Below are 22,706 nucleotides of genomic sequence, written 5' to 3'. Positions count from 1 at the left end.
GAACACATGCAGTACAACATTAGAAATAGAAATGCAAGGCAGCAGAGGACTCAGTTCCAACCAGCTCCCAGTCAAAGCAAGGGATAAGCTTTTGACTGGCTCTGTGAGAAAATAGTCTCAATAAAAGTAATTGTCCAGACAAAATAGAAGCCTGAGTTAGAGTTTCAGACTGTTGGTAGGTGCTTATATTTGCCTTACTTGACAACTTCCAAAATACTATCTTGACCAACAGGTTAATATGAGCTTCCAGTGATAATATAGGATCCAAAGTTATTCCTAGTACCTTCAAGGTAGACTCAGCTAGATATCAGAGGTGGTGGGGAGCTGTGAAGCTCTGGGCCCACCTCAGAGGGACTGCTAATCAACCCCCCATACCTCCAAGAAGTGGTGACAACAGAGTGCATGCTTCACTGGGTGAGATGATGCTGTCAAGGCAGCATTGTGGCATGAGTCACAAGAGCTCCCCGCCCCTGCTCTCAAGAACAAGCCGCCCTGAAATAGCAGCACTAAAACCATCTTACTTAGCACTTCTCAGGCTGCCCAGCATCAGGCTGACTGCAGGGAAGATCAAAGAATAGAAATCCATGAATTTGGTGCAGACCAGCCTCATTAAGGCTGGCCAGCACCATGCAGACCACAGGGATGGAGTAAGAATTTAGAAACCCACCAGAAGGCTCCATTTTTCTCAGGAAGTCATTGTCTGTTGCTTAGTCACCAAAAAAGCAGGTACTACCACCATTGCAGCTTATAGCTATAACAGCACCAGCTCCCAGTATGGTACAGGAGGGCCTTCACATTGGGCTTGTGTATCTATTCTGAAAAGGCTTCCCTAAGTTAGAAGAGAGCTCCACATATTGAGTTAATCAGGAGACATCATTTAATGTGGCTGCATTAACCGTGCTGTATGCAGAGAACCTATTGTAGGTAAGCAACTCCTGCTTGCTCTACCTTTCACACACCCATAGCTCTCTGTCTTAATCTTCCTCCCTAGTGACACAATGACACCCCACCCCCTCTACCAATGCTGATTAGCACAAGAGAATGTGTGGCTGAGTGACTGTACGTTGAGCCATATCTTCCTGTTCTACTGCGTGTGGTGGATTGCTGAATTAGAACTGTGCAAGACACCATACAACCTCATGTTCCAAATTCAACAGTTGGAGCCAGGTGGTAAGGAGGTAGAGGAGGACATAGTCCGGTGTGTAGATGTTCTGCTTTTCTTCTGTGATCAGTTCGGGGGTTGGGGGCAGAGGAAATGAGGGTAAGCTTGGTTGCTTAGGGTGTGCATCACATAGGGAGGGAAACCATGTGAATTATTGCTGCCTCCTATTCCCTGTGTAGAATTCTGTGCAAATTCTGCACTGAGCATTGGTACCGGATTCCTGAAGGAGGAAACTACACACTGCATGTATCATGGAGTTACTAGAAGGTGATCTAAGCTATTTTTAGAGGATTATGACAGCCAAGTCGAATTTGAATCTCTGGCAGGAAGTGCCTACCTTCTTTGGAAGAGTTACCCTATCAGTTTTTAGCACACTTATTGTAGAAGCCAATGTCAAATCTGTACCTATGATTTGGCCACTGAAAATGACCAGAAAGACTGAAATTCCTCCTGTATTAAGCAGGGACTTAGCCAGACTTCAGCGGGAAGGGGGGGGGGGGGGGTCCAGAGCCCGAGATGAGGGGGCACATTTTAGCCCCGCCACCACCACCACCAACGGCTTTGATCTCCCCCCCACACCCCCCCCGCCACCGCCTACCTTTGCTGGCGGGGGACCCCAACACCCGCCAGCCGAGATCCTCTTCCTCCGGTGGAAGGCTTTGTTCTGTTTCTGTGAGTCTGACGTCCTTCACATACGTGCAGGACATCAGACTCACAGAAACAGAACAAAGCCTTGTGCCGGAAGAAGAGGACCTCGGCTGGCGGGGGTTGGGGTCCCCCGCCAGCAAAGGTAGGTGATGGCGGGTTAGCGGCGGGAGGGGGGGTCGAGAGGGTCATCGGCAGGGGGGTCCGGGGCCAAATCTACCCGGGCCCCACGTAGCTACGCCACTGGTATTAAGATAACTAAAATCAGGATAAATGAATCCCTGAGGACTTTCATTCCAGTTTTTCTTTCTCATTTTTATTAGTTATGAGATGATTCAATACAGTTACGGCTTTCAAGTATTTCTTTAATTTTCATTTGATTTATTATTAAGCTACTTAAAAAAAAATACATTTAGTCCCTTTTATTTTGTTGTACAGGCGTGTTTATATTTTTAAATCATGATAGTTGCAAAATGTTTGGTACACTAAACAGTTTCTCTAATTCTAATGAATTGCAGGAGAAAAAGGTTGTTCCATGCAGGCATGACTGGCATCAAACTGGAGGTGGCATAACTATCTCAATTTATGCCAAAAATTCTGTTCCAGAACTCAGCTATGTGGAAGCAAATAGCACAGTAGTGAGTATAATTGTTATTTCTAAATTACTTTTCTACATATTTTTGTCAAAAACTAAAGTAGGATTGCAACAAATCAAATACAGTGGACATTTCCATTGACTAGCAGGATTGCATTAATATCACACCACTTGTGTGCCTGTCACCTATCACATTGTACAACTGCTTGGACCAGGACACAAAGCAATAGTGCCTTTGAAGCTGGACTGTCCAGTCTGTCTTTGAGATGTATCAACTCTTGACATTTTTCATTGTGGATGCACCTGTATATGACTTAGATGTGACCTTGAGAGTTACCTGCTTGTTTTTCCTAATTCAGTCCTGCTTGACAGAGGTGAACAACAATGTGTGTGTGTGTTTTCCCCTAACAGGTGTATTTTATAGACAAGAGGATTGATCATGCAAACAATCCTTCCCACCTCCCTGAGGGTTGCTTTAGATTTTTAGCTTTGTAACTAAGGAGCTGATGGAGAATGCACGTGTGGGAAGGATGACACATGTTCAGAACTCTTAATACCAAGTTCTACATTCACTATGTAGTTCGACTGCCTTTGTTGAAGATCAGGATAGTACACTGGTGGTAGCCTATGAAGGTCTGGAAGAATCAGTGTAGCTAGAAGTGGACGCAAACTTCGTGGATGCCTCAGATGACCTCTGGTATCTGCATAGATCATACGTACAGTGGTGTCAGCCCATCATTAGTTATGGCTATGAAATGGTGGAATAGATTGGCTAATAATATGCACCCAGTTACCCTTCATAGGCAAATGGGAGAAACTGATAAAGGCCCTTGGGGAGTCTAATTTAAATCATGGCTTGACTTTTTTGCCAAGCCTACAATCCGACATAGGGCTGTCTTGCTGCTAACACCACTGTTCCTTTTTTAGTCTGTTTGCTTCTTCCCACTTTCATTTTCTTGTATCCATACCTTCCTCTATTTTCTTTCTCCTTGTAATCCCTTCCTAGCTTCTTACCCTTCCTAGGGTGACTGTGCCTGCATGAATGACTATTCTTTCCTGTTTTATACTGTAGTTCCTGTTCCTGCTTTTAATATTTTGTAATTTTGTTGTTGTAAACTGCCTTGATCTGCCAGTTAGTTAAAGTAGTATAACAAATCTGTTCTAAATCAGGCTCTCAGATTGCTAAAGGACAAATCCTGAAGCTGCTGGTGCCCTACACCAGATTCCAAACAATATCCAGAAAGCTACCGCAGGCCAACAGATCTGTTTTGTATTTTTTTTTCGTCATGTTGAAAGTGTAGAGTGTATTGTGTAGGTCAGTGGAATAAAGTACTACTTAATGTATTTTAAATTATTTTTTAGACTGCAGAACATGAAAAATATACAAGGGTGTGAGGGCTTGCAAGTCACTGTACCTAGAGAAAAAGTAGGTGCAAATTATCTGAGGATACTTTTTTCTTGGGAATATTCAAAGTGAAAACCATTAAAATTGGTACAAAGACCATGGGTCAACGGTACCCACAGATTTTGCAGCAGTGTGGATAATTTACCCTCTGAGTATTGCGAGTGTATTTCAGATAAGTGTATTGTGTTTATATGGTATATTAGAATCCTGCTTGGATGTTAGTTTCCTTATAAATGGCACCTAGTGGTATAAATTAATTGTGTTAACAGACATTGACATGTTCTGATAATCAAAGTATCTGTACAGGGTGACTGTTTAAGAATTTTCAATAGTAAGTTATTTTTTTCATTCTGGTACCATTTATACATCTTAAATCTATATGCCATATATTTTTGTATGTTGGATTGCTGCATTTAACTGTAGATAATTTCACATTTTTAATAAGTTCTAATTTTTTTCCAGCTCAGTATCCATATTATATTTGAGGGAGAAAAGGAATTTCACCAAAAAGTAAATTTGTGGGGGGTAAGTATATTACTGTTTTAAAACCCAGTTTTGCTTGTGTTCTTCACTCTATATATCCTTGTGGGTGGAGGAATAACGTAGTGGTTAGTGCAGCGGACTTCAATCCTAGGCAACTGGGATCTATTCCCACTGCAGCTCCTTGTGACTCTGGGCAAGTCACTTAACCCTCCATTGCCCCAGGTAAACTGCTTTGAGTGTAGTTGCAAAAACCACAGAAAGGAGGTATATAAGTCCCAATTTCCCTTTCCTTTTACTGAAGACAATTATTTCATGCCTGAAGTCAGAATTGAGGCCTGGATTCCCATCTAAACATCCATCAACTATTAAGGACACCGTTTGAAACAGCAGTCACATGGAGACATAGCTCCAGGAAATAGTTAAACAGCTTTGCATCTTTAGATATCATTGTTTTCATTCCTTTATTTTTTTCCAGTTTTAATACAATAAAAATGTAGACTTTCATCTGAAGGATTCTTTTTGATCTACTACTGTGTTGTCACAGGTTTTATTTGTCCTTTGGTCTTCCGACTGCATCCCCTTGCCATTGAGATTCCTTTGTAATAGTCCCATGTATGTATGAATTGTTTGAAGAGAGGTTCACCAGCAACACAAGTGGGTTTACCTGATTGTGTGATACAGAGCAGAACAAGATATTGAGAGATTGCTACAGGAGATGGTTTTACGCACAACAATAAGGCTGCTATTGGCCTGCAGCTTATCTGTTTCCTTTTTTCTCTAAGGGCAAGCAGGATAGCAAGCCCTCACAGCATGGGTGACATCACCAAAGGAGCCCGGCAGAGGAAATGCTACTCCATCTTGGAGTGTCTAGAAGCTCTTGAGTAGACTCACTGTGTGTGTGTGTGTGTGTGTGTGTGTGTGTGTGTGTGTGCCACTTCCAGCTGTTGCTGTCCCATGGGACTGTTTTGTCCTCCCTTATCTGTGGAACTGACAGGATGAGCATCATCCATACACTTTAGAATTAAAATGTGTAAGTTTCTTTAAGTGTCCTTGTCAACCTAGTTAAGAACATATGGGTGTCAGACCAGTGAATGGGAGAGACTCTTAAAATAGTCCCTGTAATTTACCCTTTTAATGACACGGTGCAGACTGATAGTATTTTCTGGTCTCCAGCGAATGGTGACAGTACATCATACAGGTTCTAGACTGGTTATCTGAGCTAACATGCATCTGTGGAGAAAGTTTCAGCTAGAAGAAAGAAAACGTATAGGAAATACTTGGACAGGTCCAAATCGCTTTCTCTCACTCTCAAGGAGGGGAGTCTTGGGGTTGAGGTGCCTCTTCAAGATGGACAGAAGGTGGCCTGGGGCCAGCTCCTGGACCAGTTGGAGAGCTGGTTTTCTGTGGAGCTCAGGGAGCACTGATCTGAAATAATTAGAGCTTGATGGGAATACCTAGAGGTCTCCGGGTTCCTCCCCCCCTCCAAACGATCTTGTCAGCTTGAATATGTTAGAATAACAAGTGTATCTTTGTGTATTGTTGATTTGATTTTATTACTTTATGGTCTACTTAGCACTGTGGCATTTAAAACAGTTTACAATGATACAATAAGTACTAAAACAATTAACGATACAGTTTCAATGAGTTTTAAAAAATTACAATACATAAGAGAATATGTAATACGGTCTACAACAGCAGTAATCTCCACAACTGTTGAATATCAAAATCTTACAAGAGGGATAGTGGCACGAGAGATACTTGTTGGACTGTTACTTTTAATACATTTTCTGAAGTGTTTGAGCACTATTGTGGTTTTCGTGAAGGGAACACGTATTTAACTATAAAAAAAAGAATAAAAATCCACGGAGAGGCTCTGATTGAGATGCTCAACCACCCAACGAGATGCACAGATGTTGGGCAAATTCTCGTGTTATAGGGTGAGTTAATACTCTGAGAGCCCTCCAAAAATTAATAATCATTTAAGGAGTACTTTATCAAACAATAGTTTAAAAGAGCAGTCCTTCTTTAATAGTACTCCTGTATCCACCAGCCTGGTCTCTTGGTTGAAGTGTAGTTATTTGATAAGCAGCTAGGCATAACGTTGGGATTACTTTTGTTATAAGTACATAAGTACATAAGTAGTGCCATACTGGGAAAGACCAAAGGTCCATCTAGCCCAGCATCCTGTCACCGACAGTGGCCAATCCAGGTCAAGGGCACCTGGCACGCTCCCCAAACGTAAAAACATTCCAGACAAGTTATACCTAAAAATGCGGAATTTTTCCAAGTCCATTTAATAGCGGTCTATGGACTTGTCCTTTAGGAATCTATCTAACCCCTTTTTAAACTCCGTCAAGCTAACCGCCCGTACCACGTTCTCCGGCAACGAATTCCAGAGTCTAATTACACGTTGGGTGAAGAAAAATTTTCTCCGATTCGTTTTAAATTTACCACACTGTAGCTTCAACTCATGCCCTCTAGTCCTAGTATTTTTGGATAGCGTGAACAGTTGCTTATATTGGAATACCAAATTTCAGCATTCAGTTCCTTAACTTTGCTGAAAGAGCCAAGTTTTCACAGCTTTACTAAAATTTAACTGTTAGCTTGCCCGGTCAAACTGTATACTCTATTTCAAAGCACTGAGCAGGTGCAAAAAAAAACAAAACACCTTTTGAGTTGTAGATAGTTTTTTAGCAACACGCAATGGTGGCAATTCCAATAAAAATTGCTGAGAAGAATGCAAAGTTATTTGAAGGAATATATTTGTTTGCTTCAGAGAAATCCACATTCCCATATGAAAAGCCTTATGATGACTAAATTTAAGTAATGGATAGAGGACTTCTGTATTCAATCCTCCTAATAGAAGCTCAAGAGCTATTGCTTCATTGAGAGAGCCAGATATTTTGATTCAGCAGACGGGCGGTTAGCTTGACGGAGTTTAAAAAGGGGTTAGATAGATTCCTAAAGGACAAGTCCATAGACCGCTATTAAATGGACTTGGAAAAATTCCGCATTTTTAGGTATAACTTGTCTGGAATGTTTTTACGTTTGGGGAGCGTGCCAGGTGCCCTTGACCTGGATTGGCCACTGTCGGTGACAGGATGCTGGGCTAGATGGACCTTTGGTCTTTCCCAGTATGGCACTACGTATGTACTTATGTACTTATGTACGTCAAGCTTAGCTGCCATAGGAGAAATATTTGAAATTTAAGTAAATCCAAATGAGGAACCAAATCACTGTTCCTATTCTGTGCCTTTTTTTAAAGTAAAGAAGCACCAGCACATTTTGCTGCTTCAGAGACACTTCTCTTCTCTTGTAGAAGTGGTGTTTGTCACAGTGAGTTTGTCTTCACCGGTCTCTTCTGTCACTGTGGAAAAAGAAGCATTCATTTTGGGATTTTTCCCACCAGGGTCTATCTTGTGGGCAGCAACCATGGCCACCTTTTCTGCCGCCTCCTTTCCCCTTGCAGAGTGTGAACCAGGTTTTCTCTTGCGTGACCAGTCTGGGATATGGCCAGCTACCATTTCCTTCTCACACAGGTGGGTTATATTTTCGGGAAGCGCCCTGAGGTTAAATGATGGACAACAGTGGAACCTATTTACTAATTTTTTTATTTGGCAACTCGGTGTAACTGCAAGCTCTTGCGGACGGTGTCCTTGGCTTATTGGCTGGCTGTTTTTAGGGAAGTTATTGAGAGAGCAATTTGACTTTACAGCACCATTTGATACACTAGAGTAGACCATAACATTCCATAGTGATAACACAAGTAGATAGCACAGTTTCTCAGCAGAAATCGTGAGCACAGTAATGTCTGGGGATGTGTTATCCAGAAGTCCCTCTTGGATTCGGGCAGTAAAGACTGGACAATGCACGCTCTGGCACAGGCAATAAATCCATTATATTGTAGCTAACAAAGATCAGTACAAAAGTAAGCTAGCAAAAATATAATTCTCTGTCAACAAATCACAATAGATCTGATCTGGTAAAAAGCACTAAATTTCTGAGTTACAATTGTTTTTTCCCTTGGAGACAACTATGCACTACATATCAGCAAATGCAAATTCTGACTTCAGACATGCCAAGATTGCTCTCACTTCCCTGTCACCTTATAAAGATTTCTCTCACTAATCCCAAAATAAGTGTCTCAACACTCACACTGAAGGTCCCCCGTGACCCAGATGAACTGGAGTTCTCTTCTCTTATCTCAGCTGTAGCAGCTTTTCCCACTGTGAGCAAAATCTGCCTCAGCAGTAGGGTCCAGAATGCAAGAAAAGCTTCTCTCAGTCAGGAAGGTTAGACTTCATCAGTATATGGTCCCAGGTACCATAAAAATCCCCCCCTCATGTGCCTTCAGTCTCCTCTCTGTGGATGGACAGTCTTACTCAGAGACTGGGATCTTAGGTATTCTGATGGGGCACAGAATCTAGTGGATCCAGTCAGGTGCACGCCTTCTGAAACTTCTCAGAGTAACTGTGTGATGACAAACAGGACAAGAACAGTATCTCTCTGACAAGCCGTGACTGAGTCTTCACTGCCCCAGTTTGGTGTCCTGACAGTGAACAATAATGATAATATTCAGGCAGGCAGTGTCCTTGCTGGAACAGCATATCTTCACAAATTGCATTGCATAGAATTTTGTGGCAGAAGCCATGTTGGTATGGCTCATAGCAAGAGTGAACATGTAGCCTCGCCTCCTCCCCCTCCCAAAAAAAAAAGTGACCCTGGAAGCACTCCTAAAATTTCTTGGTTATTATAGATAACTAGTAAAAAAGGCCCGTTTCGTACAGAAATGAAACGGGCGCTAGCAAAGTTTTCCTCGGAGTGTGTATGTTTGAGAGAGTGAGTGTGTGACAGAGAGTGAATGTGCGCGCGTGTGTGTGTGTGTGTGTGACAGAGGGAGAGTGAGACTGGGTGCGAGTGTGTGTGTGAGAATGAGAGTATGTGCCAGGGTCTCCCCTCCCCCCCCCCCCCGGTCTGTGTTGCAGTTGCAGGGGGGATTCCCCCCTCCCTCCCAGTTCCAGGGGGGTTCCCCCCGTCCCTTTTTCCCAGTTGCAGGGTCCCCCCTCCCAGTTGCAGGGTCTGTCTGTGTCCCCTCTCCTTTTGTCCTCAATTTAAAAACGACAATGTGAAGCAGCAGCTCCTAGGTTTGCTTGTTTGTGAGTGTATAGCAATGACGGCTGCGTGGGGGAGTTGAAACAGAGATTAACCAATGGGCTTCCTTCCTTACCGTACAGTTGCTTGGGTCACTTCCACTCCTGTGTATTAAACGTCCTGAAGCATGTCATAGGTTTGCTTCTTTTGTTTTCAGTGAATGGGATGACGGCTGTGCTGGAGTCCTAGCCAGTGCTGTTTCCTCCCCCCCTCCCCCCACTTCCGAGTCGCCAGTGGTCCTCGACCCCGAGCCCTCACCCGCCTCCTGCACATTGGACACTCGCCGCAGCCATTTGCTCGCCGTGTTGCCGCCCTCCCTCTTCGTCCTGTGCGAGAGTGTGAACCTGGCCTCTCTCCTGCTTTCGGCTACTGATTGGCTCCTTGAATGTGCTCCGCCCTGAACGTCATTACGTTTGACGCGAGGGCGGGGCCCACATCTGCTGCTACAGAGCTTCGAACAAACGAACTGGCTTCATTGACGTCAGTGGTCAATGGAACGTTGAGAGTGCTTTTTATATCCAGATGGGGCGTGGCCTAGGGCGCAGATGGGCGTGGCTGAGTGCGGGAGTCCGAATAGCCTAGGTCAGGAGCCACAGTTGGAGAGAGGTGAGCTTCAGAACGTCTGAGGGGGATTCAGAATGTCTGAGGGGGATTTTATTTATATAGATGTATTAAACTGGCTAAGAGAGTTTCTGCCCTATAGATATTATAAGGTGAAACTGCCAGATGGACACTCTACTGAATGGAAGTCCCTGTGTGGGGTACCTCGGAGGTTCTTCACTCTCTCACATATTGTTTAATATATACATGATGTCATTTTGCTCTGGTTTCTTAGCAGTAGATACTAAATTTTATTCCTGTGCTGACGATATTTTACTACCAGTTGAAGATGATTTACAATCAACTCTTCCAAGAATCTTAAAATGTATTAATCTGAGAGGCAAAGTATTGTACATGGTTTTACACTTAAACTGCTTTGGCTAAATTGCAAAGAAAGTTACTCCCTGAAGAATTATCCTTTCCTGATAGTTCAACTTTCAGCGAGAGTTTTTCTAAAGTTTTAGGAGCTTTTAGACCCAATATTTTCATTGCAGCAACTAGAACAATTTTCTTGAAACTGTTTACTTCAAAATAGTGGCTCTCTATTTACAGAAAAACACTTTCCTATTCTAGTTCAGCCTACCATTTTGTCTTACCAAGATTATTGTAATGGCATTTATTGCTCTCCCTCTGTTAAACAGCTTTCAAGGCTGCAGGTTTTAAGAAATACTGGAGCCAAAATATTTGGTCTAAAAAAAATTTGATAGAGCCTCTCATTCTTTGGCTAAACTACATTGGTCGCTGATTTAATGCCCGTATTATCTTCAAATTGGCATGCCAGGTATTTAGAATGTTTGCAGGCTTATGTCCAGAATATTTGGGTTACATCTTCCTTCCATTGTTTCCCAATATATATTGAGCTGGAGAATCACATCATCTACATTCCTTCGTTACAAGCATAAGATATGAAAACATTTTAGTCTCGTATCAAGTGGTCCAGGTTTAGTGTTTTTACCTACTGAATTCAGATCAATGTCTTCGTAAATGGCATTTCATAAAAATTTGAAAACGTATTTGTTTGGAAAATATTTTATCACAGTCATTCACATGCCTGCTTTATTTGTTGCAGTCTCTTGTTTTATTTAATATTTATCTTTCTGTAATCTGCTTTGAACCTATTTGGAGGTTAGCAGAATACAAGTACTTCATCATATATCATATAGCCTCTCCTTACTGGGTGGACTGGCTTTTGCCATTTCTGCTGTTGGTAGTTTGCTTCCTGTAAGCTGTATTAGGAGGCAGAACTATAGTTTCAAATTGCAATTGTTTGCAGGCACAAATTTGAGAGACCACTATCTATCTATTTCTTAATTCTGCTCAAGGGTAGATCCTTACTCATGAGGGTTCACCTTTAGATTTCATTGCTAGGACAGTATTCGGAGTAGGGTCTTTTAGCTGGGCTTCTGTACCTTGGATAGGACACTGTACTAGAGTACACAGTTTTTTACGCCGTAGATTTCATGTTTTTTTCTTTTTTTTTTTTTTAATATATGGAATGCAAAGATAATTAACAGTAATACACTTATGAAAGTGGCATACAAGGCCACAAATTATTGGGGGAATAAAAGCAGTTGTTAACAAGGAGCTATAAATACATAAAAAAACTAGAAGCAAATCTAGCTTGGAGTACAGCTAGTGCAGTTTCAAATCAACTATTACCTATCTAACATTACTTGGAGCAATTATAGGTGGAGGACTGTTTTGAATTGGTGGAAGCCTCTGCTGGTATCTTACCTGCCAAGAACATAAAGAGCTGTGATGATTCAAAATACACATGCTTATTTTCATGATATTTGATAAGCATTTACAAGGATACTCATAGGCCTTATTTGCAAAACCCTGGGATGAAGCAGAAGAAACAGCTGTTTGTTTGGGGTTTTTTTTGCATGGAAAAGCTACATCAGGAAATACTCGTATTTTCAGACTGCAAAACTGTGTTTTTATGGGGGGGATCCTTAAGATTTTATCTCTCTGTCTCTAGACTCAAGGTAACTATTAGAGGGGACTGCTTACAGCTCTGTAGAAGTCTCTAGAAAACCTGTTGGTCCCTTATTTTCTGTTTTCCACTACCGGATCCATTAGGCTACCCTGGTATATAATAATTTTTTTTATTGTAGATGGATGATCACTCTCTCTTAGCTTCAAGATTTTTAGGAAATATTTCCTTAACATTTCTTTCTACGAGATCTTAGGGACCTTAGGAAAGTTTATACATTTTTCTTCTCAAGACATTTTTAATTAAAGCCAAATTCTGTTGGAAAACAGATTCCACTTGGGATACAGTTTTCTGCATAACTACTTTCCATCAAGTCTAATTACTGCTGATGAGAGTTTAAAGAAAAATCCCGATTTTGCAAAGCCTGAGAATAAAATTGTGAAGCCGAAGGTTTACCCAAACTCCTCTGTTGCAGTCCAAATTGATGAGAGACCCTGCAGAGAAAAGGGGGGGAAAAAAACCTGGTACAGCATGCACTCCATGCTCTCAATCTCAGACAGGAAACTCCCTGTTCTCCCTCCTGGAGGGTGGAAATCCTTCCACCCTCTGAGGGCCCATCCTTTTGCAGGGTATTTGGTGCTAGGTCTACTCCCAGTGCACCAAACACTGAGGCCACATCCAGCGCTGCCCCTGTAGCTCTTTCCATTGCCAGGTTCAATGGGGGCTGCCACTCTCCTGGACTAAGAGGTGTCTCAAGAGCTCTGTACTTTACTGCTAAAGAAGTGTGTCCAAGTAGAGCTTTGTTCTATGACATCACCCATATGTGAGGATTTTGTAGCCTGCTGTCCTTGGAGAAGACCTGCTTACAGGTAAGTAGCTGTATTTTCTTAGTGGCTCATGGTATTGAAACTTCAGCCACAGCAAGAGAGACGACCTTCAGATCTTTAGATGGTAGCCTGTGGTCCTCTTTAGTTATTTTTTGTTTGTTTTTTAGTTTTAACCTCAATGTTTTGATAATTGGGTTACATTCTGCAGAATTTTCATTGAAGTACAGTATCAATTGTTAGCTAAATTGCTATGCTTTGTTGATGACCTTATGGTTTGCTCTTAGTGAGCTTGGCTGGATGAGTGCTTCGTGGTAGAACGACTGTCTTCAACGTTTTCCATTTGTAGACTGATGGCAGGCGAATGGAGCCGCAAATTTATAGCCCTGTCCAAACAGATAATCAACTATCCTTTTTTTATTAGCACTCTGCATTTTTTCTGTTGATCTTGATATGATGAACTCTCACTAAAGTTGTTGGACGTATCTTCATTTTTTTTCAGGTTATTGATGTAAAAAAGAGTTATGTAAGTATGACTGCTACCAAGATTGAGATCACAATGAAGAAAGCTGAACCCATGTCATGGGCAAGACTGGCGCTACCATTGCCTATACCAGAGCTAGAGCAAAAAGAAGCTACAGTTAATGATCAAGAATAAGATTCTAACGATGCTGCCCTTGATGATACTTTTTTATAGGTTTGTAATGAATGGTAGCATGATGTAAAGGTTTGATATCTATAGGATGTAGTGTTATACAGAATTCTGTTTGGATCTACTGCTCATAAATATGGCATTCTATATAGCAGAGTGGCATTTTATTTCAGGGACCTTAAGTAAATATTGGACATTTCCACCACCACTTTTTAAAATGGTTATTTATTTAAATGTGCTTACATGTAAAACATTGCAACTTAATGTAGAGTTTTGTTTGTTTTAAACTACATATGTTGTCTGATTTGAATATTCATCCAGTTTGTGCCCTATTTCCAAATATTATTAAGAAGAAAAAAATAAATTAGCTTTAGATATGTCCTTGTTTCCAGATATTAAGAGAAAAAATGCAGTTACATTTTAGATTGAATCCCTCATGTACCTGTAGTTGTTCCTATTGTTCTTTCTGTTCAGATGTATTCCCATTATCATAGGAGCACCAGAGCACTTAAAATTGAGTGTAGATCTTTTGTGTTAGATTAACACCCTAAAAAGATAAGTGGGCATATTGCGATGTTAACATTCAAGGTGTCTCCTACTACATGTAGTTAGTGATCTGTGATAATACTGTGTTAAAAAAAAAAAATCAGGAATAAAGGTATAAAGGTTTTGCTAAATACCTCGTATGTGTGGGTATTTTTGTTTTAACATCTATATAAATAAAATCCCCCCTCAGACGTTCTGAAGCTCACTCCATCTGTCCTGAACTCCTGTCCTGGTAGGCTAGGCTATTCGGACTACTCACTCTCAGTCTCAGCCACGCCCATCTGGGCCGTAGGCCACGCCCCATCTGCACATAAAAAGCACCCTCGACGTTCTAAAGCACACTCTGAGGCTTCAACAGTTCATATGTTCGAAGCTCTGTAACCATTTTTTAAGCACACTACATCTCTGCCCCGCCCTGACCTATCAGAGAAGGGAGGAGTGTCACAGCTGCACCGCTCTGACCTATTAAAGGGAACTGAAACAGGAAAAGGGAGGAGCGTCACACCGAATGACGGACCTATCAGAGGGAAGTCAAATAGAAGAAGGGAGGAGCGTCAGAGGCCAAGGGGACGGCCGTATGTACGTCTCATAGGTTTCCTTGCTTTCTTTTCAGTGTATTGCAGCTGCAGCCACTTAGGTAAGTCTAGCAAGCCTGTCAGCTACTGAATACAGAAAGCAAAAGATAGCATGTGGGAACTTGCTCCATTTTGTTCTCTGGAATGCAGTGATTATTATACAAATGGTCTTGCTTTCATTATTTTGGTAGGGGCTGCCTTCATGACTGTCCACAGTCATGGACACCTGACAGGGGGGACAGGGAAGGACATTCACTGTCTCACATAAGCACTCGCACACACTCATTCTCACATACACACACGCTCTCTCTGTCACACACACACACTTGCACATTCTCACTCTCACACAGTCACTCTCACAGACACTCTCTCAAACATACACACTCCGCGCAAAACCTTGCTAGCGCCCGTTTCATTTCAGCCAGAAATGGGCCTTTTTTACTAGTTGTTTCATAAAACCCCTACGGGGAAAAACTACACTGGCTCCCTATCAAAGAACGCATCGCTTTCAAAATCTGAACCCTAGTCCATAAAATAATCTTGGGAGAAGTCCCGAGCTACATGATAGACCTCATAGACCTACCAACCAGAAACATATCCGAATCTTCACGGACATATCTAAATCTCCACTACCCAAGTTGCAAAGGACTTATCAACTTACGCATCCAGTTTCTCCTATATAAGCACACAACTGTGGAACGCACTACCGAAAGCTGTGAAAACATCATATGGTCATTTAAACTTCCGGAAATCACTAAAAACTAACTTGTTTCAAAAGGCATACCCTACCGATCCAACTTAAATGCTCAAACTCTGCAACACACCAAAACCAAAGTACATAATGGTCATTACACAACCCTTCCGCCTTATGATACCCTAATAAGACTTCCACGAGAACCTATCCTACCACAACATCATTTTGTATTTTGTGCGCACCGGAGTCTGCGAGCACCTCTCCGGTACTATGTAAGCCACATTGAGCCTGCAAATAGGTGGGAAAATGGGGGATACAAATGCAACAAATAAATAAATGTATCTGAGTCATAGAGCCAACTTGAACAAAAAAAAATGAATTGAAGTTTGTAAATTCAACATAGTATCCCTTCCTGAACACAGTGAAAGTTGCTCATTAGGTATACCCAAGCACCCACATAAGCAATGACCTGAGTGTTGGTTTTCCTGAGATTTTACTGTGATGTCTGCATTCTGTTGGTCACTATCTTACACTTTTCTTCCCCTATCCAGAATTTGCCATTTGTGATATTTTTTGTCCATCAGGAAAAAGTCTTGAAACTTGTGGTACTACTGGAACTAGCCAAACATTTCTAGTAAAGCAAGCATGCTGCCTACCAGGGTTTCCCTAGTGGGTTGTTAGGGCCCTGGATGCTCCAACCCAATGGGTGCTGAGGTTCAAGATGCTTCCAGTTGACTCCTAATTCTGGACTTGCAGTACTTCTGCTATGAGAACTGCACAAGACTACAGCTAGGCATTAGCCAGTGCCATTTTGAACCCTGGTGCCCATAGGGAAGGAACATCCAGAGATCACTCCTTCCCCCATGTGTACCCACCAGGGAAACTCCTGGGAGGTTTCAGGAATGGGACCAGGAGATGAGGAACCAGGGGGGTTGTTAAGGGAGAAGGATTGAGGGGTCTTTTTGGTGTTGGGAGTAGTTATTTTTAAAAGCTGCGGACATGCACGTGTGGCAAACACAACACTTTTTTGTCTTTTGTTCTCTACATGTAGCTTTTTAAAATTGCTGTTCCTGCTGGACATGCCACATTTGGCAGAACCTTTTATAAAATAAAAAATTGTGCATGTCCCAACCTTGATGTCTCAATTCCCAAATAGGCGTTCATATGTCACTGTGTAGTCGTTAAGAGACAGTTTCTTGCCTCAAAAACTCCAGTTCCATCTGTAATAAGCTTTTTACCTGTTGCCATTTCCCTTATACAAATAACCATTATTGGCCTGGTGTTGCAGCCAAAGCTAAGAGAGCAGACATTGTATTTTGGGGTTTTACCAAGTTGTCAATTTCTTGTAAAGGATAAAAAAACAAAATGGATGTATGTATCCATTGACTTAAATAGAGTTGCTAACATTCGTCTGTGGTCTAGCACTTCCATGTTGAAACCAGGCTTCGCAAAAAATCGTCAATGAAAACAAAACAGCGAAGATGACTCGAAAATAGGAAGGACAACGTATCGAGTTGATATCCAGATAAAAACAAATTTATTAGTAGCTAGATAAATATCACTAAAATCAGAAAAAAGTAAAAAATGATAATATAATAAGAAGGTCGGTGAGTGAGACTCGACAAAGCTGTGTTTCGGCCTATCAGGCCTGCATCAGGAGTCTATCAAAAAACAACATATCTTTTAAAATTCTATGTGTAATTAACCTGGACAACAAATGTGACTGTAAAAACATATACAGACAGTAAGTTGACAGAGGCTCATTTTCAAAGCACATAGACTTACAAAGTTACATGGTAACCTATGTAATTTTGTAAGTCTATGTGCTTTGAAAATGAACACCATAGTGTACTTATGTATAATAAAATCAATGACATAAATATATCATATAGAGGTGTTATATAAAAACTGTAAATAAAACATGAAATTAGATCTATAAAGATCTAATATATGTAGAGCCGTATTGGGCTTTAAAGATGAAAATTGAAATGGTAAACCATTAATAACCATAAATAATAAAAATGATAAAAATATATGATAGGAATAGATAATAATGATCATCATAAAATCAATAGTAATAAATAAACCATACCTACCAAAAGAACATAAAATGGGATATTATCTATTCCTATCATATATTTTTGTCAACTTACTGTCTATGTCCTTCCTATTTCTGAGCACACCTATTCAATGGCTATATCAAAAATCAAATCTTCAACAGTCCCACTGTCATACAAATGCAGAACGGTATATTAGGTTATGGGATCCAACTTCTTACTCATATATTCTTTCAGACAACAACAGCTTCAACGTCACACATTCCCTCTTCTTCATATTAACACAACTACATTAATTTCTTAGGATACCTCAGTAACGTCTACTGCCAACACTATATTAATATGGCAGTATCAATGGCGCAAACTTCGTCATCGGTACACCCGACTAATATAAGTGAACTTTTCTTTTCGTTCTTATATCTAATAATGAAACATCTCAACAATCAGATCCAGGGGCTCTGCTGCCCGACATGCATGTTTTGCTCCAATAGGAGCTGTCTCAAGGACCTCCCCTGCAAACAAAAGCAAGAAAGCAGGCAAAAAATTCTCTCCTTGCTCCCAAAAATCATCCTCAACATCTTCAGAAGCAAAGAGCATTTGAAAAAACAATTTTACCCCATTCTCTTACCTACGATCTAATCTAGCGCCAGCTCTGACAATTAAATTCTCATTCAAAGATGGCGCCAGCGTTTTTTCACCCTCCTTAAATATCCTTCCTCATCATCGATGACGTTTTAGTACCACCCCCTGACTCCTATTGGACGAAGGAAAATCTCTGGCACCATCTTTGAATGAGAATTTGTCAGAGCTGGCGCTAGATTAGATCGTAGGTAAGAGAATGGGGTAAAATTGTTTTTTCAAATGCTCTTTGCTGCTGAAGTTGTTGAGGGTGATTTTTGGGAGCAAGGAGAGAATTTTTTGCCTGCTTTCTTGCTTTTGTTTGCAGGGGAGGTCCTTGAGACAGCTCCTATTGGAGCGAAACATGCATGTCGGGCAGCAGAGCCCCTGGATCTGATTGTTGAGATGTTTCATTATTAGATATAAGAACGAAAAGAAAAGTTCACTTATAATATACTAGTCGGGTGTACCGATGACGAAGTTTGCGTCATTGATACTGCCATATTAATATAGTGTTGGCAGTAGACGTTACTGAGGTATCCTAAGAAATGAATGTAGTTGTGTTAATATGAAGAAGAGGGAATGTGTGACGTTGAAGCTGTTGTCTGAAAGAATATATGAGTAAGAAGTTGGATCCCATAACCTAATATACAGTTCTTCCTATTTTTGAGTCATCTTCGCTGTTTTCATTCATGAACCATATCCTTCCCACAATACTTTGCTATTCTAATCCTGAATGTTAGTACCTACCTGGCATTCCCATTACAAGAGTAAGTATATGTATTTTGCCGTGCTTGACCTAATGCTGGCTCGTTACCCATGTGCTGTGGTGGTGTTCTCTTCGTAACGAATGGGCAACAAAAAGTCATGTCAACTATTTAAATTCAGAGGTTTAAAAGAAAATCAAAATAGTATTTATATACTTAAGGGTTCATTACCTAAGTATCAGGCCATTGATAATACAACTTCCATTCCAAAATCCTGTGCCAGTCCCATGAGTCTTAGAATTAAGGCATAATTTCAAATCCCCTTAATATGTTAAAACTGAAGTCTCTACCTCAGACACCTGAGAAGCCACCATTCCATTACAAAATGTTCAAGCCACTATTTTGTTACTCTTTATTATTTATTTTTTCATTATTTAAGGTAGTATGGGTCAGAGCCTTTTGCAACCAGAGTATTTTGAGTATTCCTTGGATACGAGAATAAAGCAATACAATAATGGCTATTATGTACTGACAGTTACAGCTTTAAAATATCTATCTACCATCTGTTTCCTTTGATCTCAAGCCCTTTTACTAAGTGGCGGTAAGCACTGATGCATGCTTATTGCAACAGGCATCCTGCAGTAACATAGTAAGTGACGGCAGATAAAGACCTGAAAGGTCCATCTGGTCTGCCCAAGCATAAAGACACAATTTACTCCCCCCCCCCACCCTTCAGCAGTTCTCTCTCCCAAAGGCCTCAAAACGCTCTTCCCTTGAAGAGGTTGACAGGCTACCAATCCACAGCAGTGCAGAGAGTAGGTATGCCCCGCACTAATTGGGTAGTAGGAGTAAATTGTCAGGCACTGTCCGCTTAGCGCATTTCTTGGCACATCCTTGTTCATGTAGTTCCCAAAGTTTAAAATCCTTTCAAAGTCTGCATGAATCAAGTGATGAAATAATTGCCAGCTGTCGATTTAAAGAAATCTGGTCGGTCTGTTCTGCTGACATTGTAGATTTGTGATCACTTTTCTTTTTTTTTTTTGTAAACCTCACACATGTTCTCACTTAGTGACCCCCTCCCCCAAACACTCATACATGATGATCTCTCACTTCAGTTCATCTCCCCGACACTGTTCAAATGCAGGAAAACAAATCTGTGTGCCTCTGAGAACTGTGCAGTTTATCCAAAGTAATACTCTTCACATAAGTTGTTTTTTTTTTGTATGCTGGCATTTCACTTTTGTTAACTTCAATAAAAAAACAAAAAAAAAAGTGGTACAAATTCAAAAGTGTTGAATTTATCACTGCGGCTGGCATTTTCACAAAATCCCTTTATGTGGAAAAACTCAGGGTTACCATCTAAGTCTCTTAAGATTCTACTGTTCTGAAAGAGCATCTAAGAACATAACCATAGCCATACTGGATCAGACCAATGGTCTATCTAGTCCAGTATCCTGCTTCCAGCAGTGGCTCAGTCCAGGTCACAAGTACCCGGCAGAAACCCATTTAGCACCATTCCATGCTACCAATCCCAGGGCAAGCAGTGGCTTCCCCCCCCCCCCCCCCCCCCCCCCCCATGTCCATCTCAATAACAGACTATGGACTTTTCCTCCAGGAACTTGTTCAACCCTTTTTTTTTTTTTTAAGCCAGATACACTAACTGCTAATATCTCATCCTCCGGCAATGAGATCCAGAACTTAGCTATTCTTTGATTGAAAAAAATAGTTCCTCCTGTTTGTTTTTTTTAAAGTATTTCCATGCAATTTCATTGAATGTTCCCTGGTCTTTGTACTTTCTGAATGAGTGAAAAATCAATTTACTTCTACCTGCTCCACCACTCAGCTGTCTCTTTTCCAAGCTGAAGAGCCCTAACCTTTTTAGCCTTTCCTTATATGGGAGCAGTTGCATCCCCCTCTATCATTTTGGTTGCTCTTTGAATTCTAATTCCGCTATATCTTTTTTTTGAGATACAGTGACAAGAATTGAACACCCATGGAGCGATACAGAGGCATTGATCATATTTTTGGTCTTATTTTGCATCCCCCTCCTAATAATTCCTAGCATGCTGTTTGCCTTTTTGGCCATCACTGCACACTGGGCAGAAGATTTCAGTGTATTGTCTATAATGACACCTAGGTCTTTTTCTTCAGTGCTGACTCCTAAAGTGGACCCTAGCATCAGATAACTGATTCAGATTATTCTTCCCAATGTGCATCACTTTGCATTTGTCTATATTTCATCTGCCATTTGGATATGAAATGAGGCTGAAGGGGGGCAGACTCAAGAAAAATGTCAGGAAGTATTTTTCCACAGAGAGAGAGTGGTGGATACTTGGAATGCCCTCCCACGGGAGGTGGTGGGGATGAAAACGGTAACAGAATTCAAAAATGCCTGGGATAAATATAAAGGAATCCTGTTCAGAAGGAATGGATCCTCAGAAGCTTAGCAGAGATTGGGTGGCAGCACCGGTGGTTGGGAGGCAGGACTAGGGCTGGGCAGACTTCTACAGTCTGTGCCCTGAAAATGGCATCTACAAATCAAGGTCAGGTATACATATAAAATAGCAAATATGAGTGGAGGAGTGGCCTAGTGGTTAGGGTGGTGGACTTTGGTCCTGAGGAACTGAGTTCGATTCCCACCTCAGGCACAGGCAGCTCCTTGTGACTCTGGGCAAGTCACTTAACCCTCCATTGCCCCAATGTAAGCCGCAATGAGTGGGAAAGCGCGGGGTACAAATGTAAAATAAATAAATAAAATAAAAATAAAAAATCTTGTTGGGAAGACTGGATGGACCATACAGGTCTTTCTCTGCCTTCATCTACTATGTTACTATGTATTTGGATGCCCAGTGGTCTTCCTCCAATTTTTCACAATACACATGTGTTTTGACAACTTTGAATAGTTTCATGTCATCTGCAAATTTAATCACCTCACTCATCGTTTCGATTTCCAGATCGTTTATAAATATAGGTTAAATAGCACCGGTTTCAGTAGAGATCCCTGTGGTACCCCACTCTTTGCCCCCCTCCAGTGAGAAAAATGTCCGTTGAACTCCCTTCTGTTTTCTGTCAAATAACCAATGTTTAATCCACAGAAGGACATTGCCTCCTATCCCATGACTCCTTAATTTTCTCAGGAGTCTCTCATGGGATACTTTGAAGCTTTCTGAAAGTCTAGACACACTACAGCAACCGGCTCATCTTTATTGACATGTTTAGTCACATCTTCAAAGAAGGATGTGGTTAGCATATCTGGGTTTATAAAAGGTTTGGACAAGTTCCTGGAGGAAAAGTCCATAGTCTCTTAATGAGATGGACATGGGGGGGGAAGCCACTGCTTGCTTGTCCCAGAACTGCTAGTATGGAATGTTGCTACTAACTGGGGTTCTGCTAGGCACTTGAAACCTGGATTGGCCACTTTTGGAAGAAGGATACTGGGCTAGATGGACCATCAGTCTGACCTAGTATGGCTATTCTTATGTTTAGCTGTGCAGTCGACAGTCATAACATCTAACATGCAGTGCCAACCCATGTGCAAGTTGTCACAGTCGGCTACCCCTTTCCCTGCCCATGTCACACCCAACTCTTGCCTCCACCAGCGTTGGGCAGCTATGTGTGATTTTTACTGTGGGCTGTTAGTAATGTGCACTAAAACCCATGTTAGCTGCTTAATGTAGCTTAATAAAAGAGGCCTTAAAATAATAATTATAATTATCTGTATTACTACTACTACTTATCATTTCCAAAGTGCTACTAGACGTACGTAGCGCTGAACATTTGAACATGAAGATACAGTCCCTGCTATTGATGCTGGGAATTGACAGAACCTTTTCAGTACAATTGACTTTCCATTCAACAAAATTGCCCCAAATCTATATACTATATCATAAAAGAGAATGGACTGGTGAGCAGGAATGTTTTATTAGGATGCTGGGGCACAATATTAAATCTAGTATGATGTAATTATACGGTCAATACCAGCCCAAGATCACTCGTACTATTTAGAGGTGTCAGATGCTAAGTAAAAAGATGCTACGTCACTTAACCCTCCATTGC

General features: G+C 41.2%; 1 protein-coding gene across 1 annotated transcript in view; it reads left to right on the top strand.

Moving 5' to 3' along the window:
• Positions 1-14,130, top strand: part of CHORDC1 (cysteine and histidine rich domain containing 1) — a 75,247-nt gene extending 61,117 nt beyond the window's left edge. Inside the window, exons 9-11 of the mRNA XM_030200167.1 lie at positions 2,326-2,445; positions 4,270-4,332; positions 13,304-14,130. Of these exons, the coding sequence (XP_030056027.1) occupies positions 2,326-2,445; positions 4,270-4,332; positions 13,304-13,459 (339 nt within the window). The 3' untranslated portion in view covers positions 13,460-14,130. The remainder of the gene's footprint in view (positions 1-2,325; positions 2,446-4,269; positions 4,333-13,303) is intronic.
• Positions 14,131-22,706: the final 8,576 nt, after the last annotated feature.

Source organism: Microcaecilia unicolor, chromosome 4 (genome assembly GCF_901765095.1).
Source record: "Microcaecilia unicolor chromosome 4, aMicUni1.1, whole genome shotgun sequence".
NCBI classification, from domain to species: Eukaryota; Metazoa; Chordata; class Amphibia; order Gymnophiona; family Siphonopidae; genus Microcaecilia; species Microcaecilia unicolor.
The sequence above is the reverse complement of the archived record's forward strand: the minus strand, read 5'-3'. Positions and strand labels throughout refer to the sequence as shown.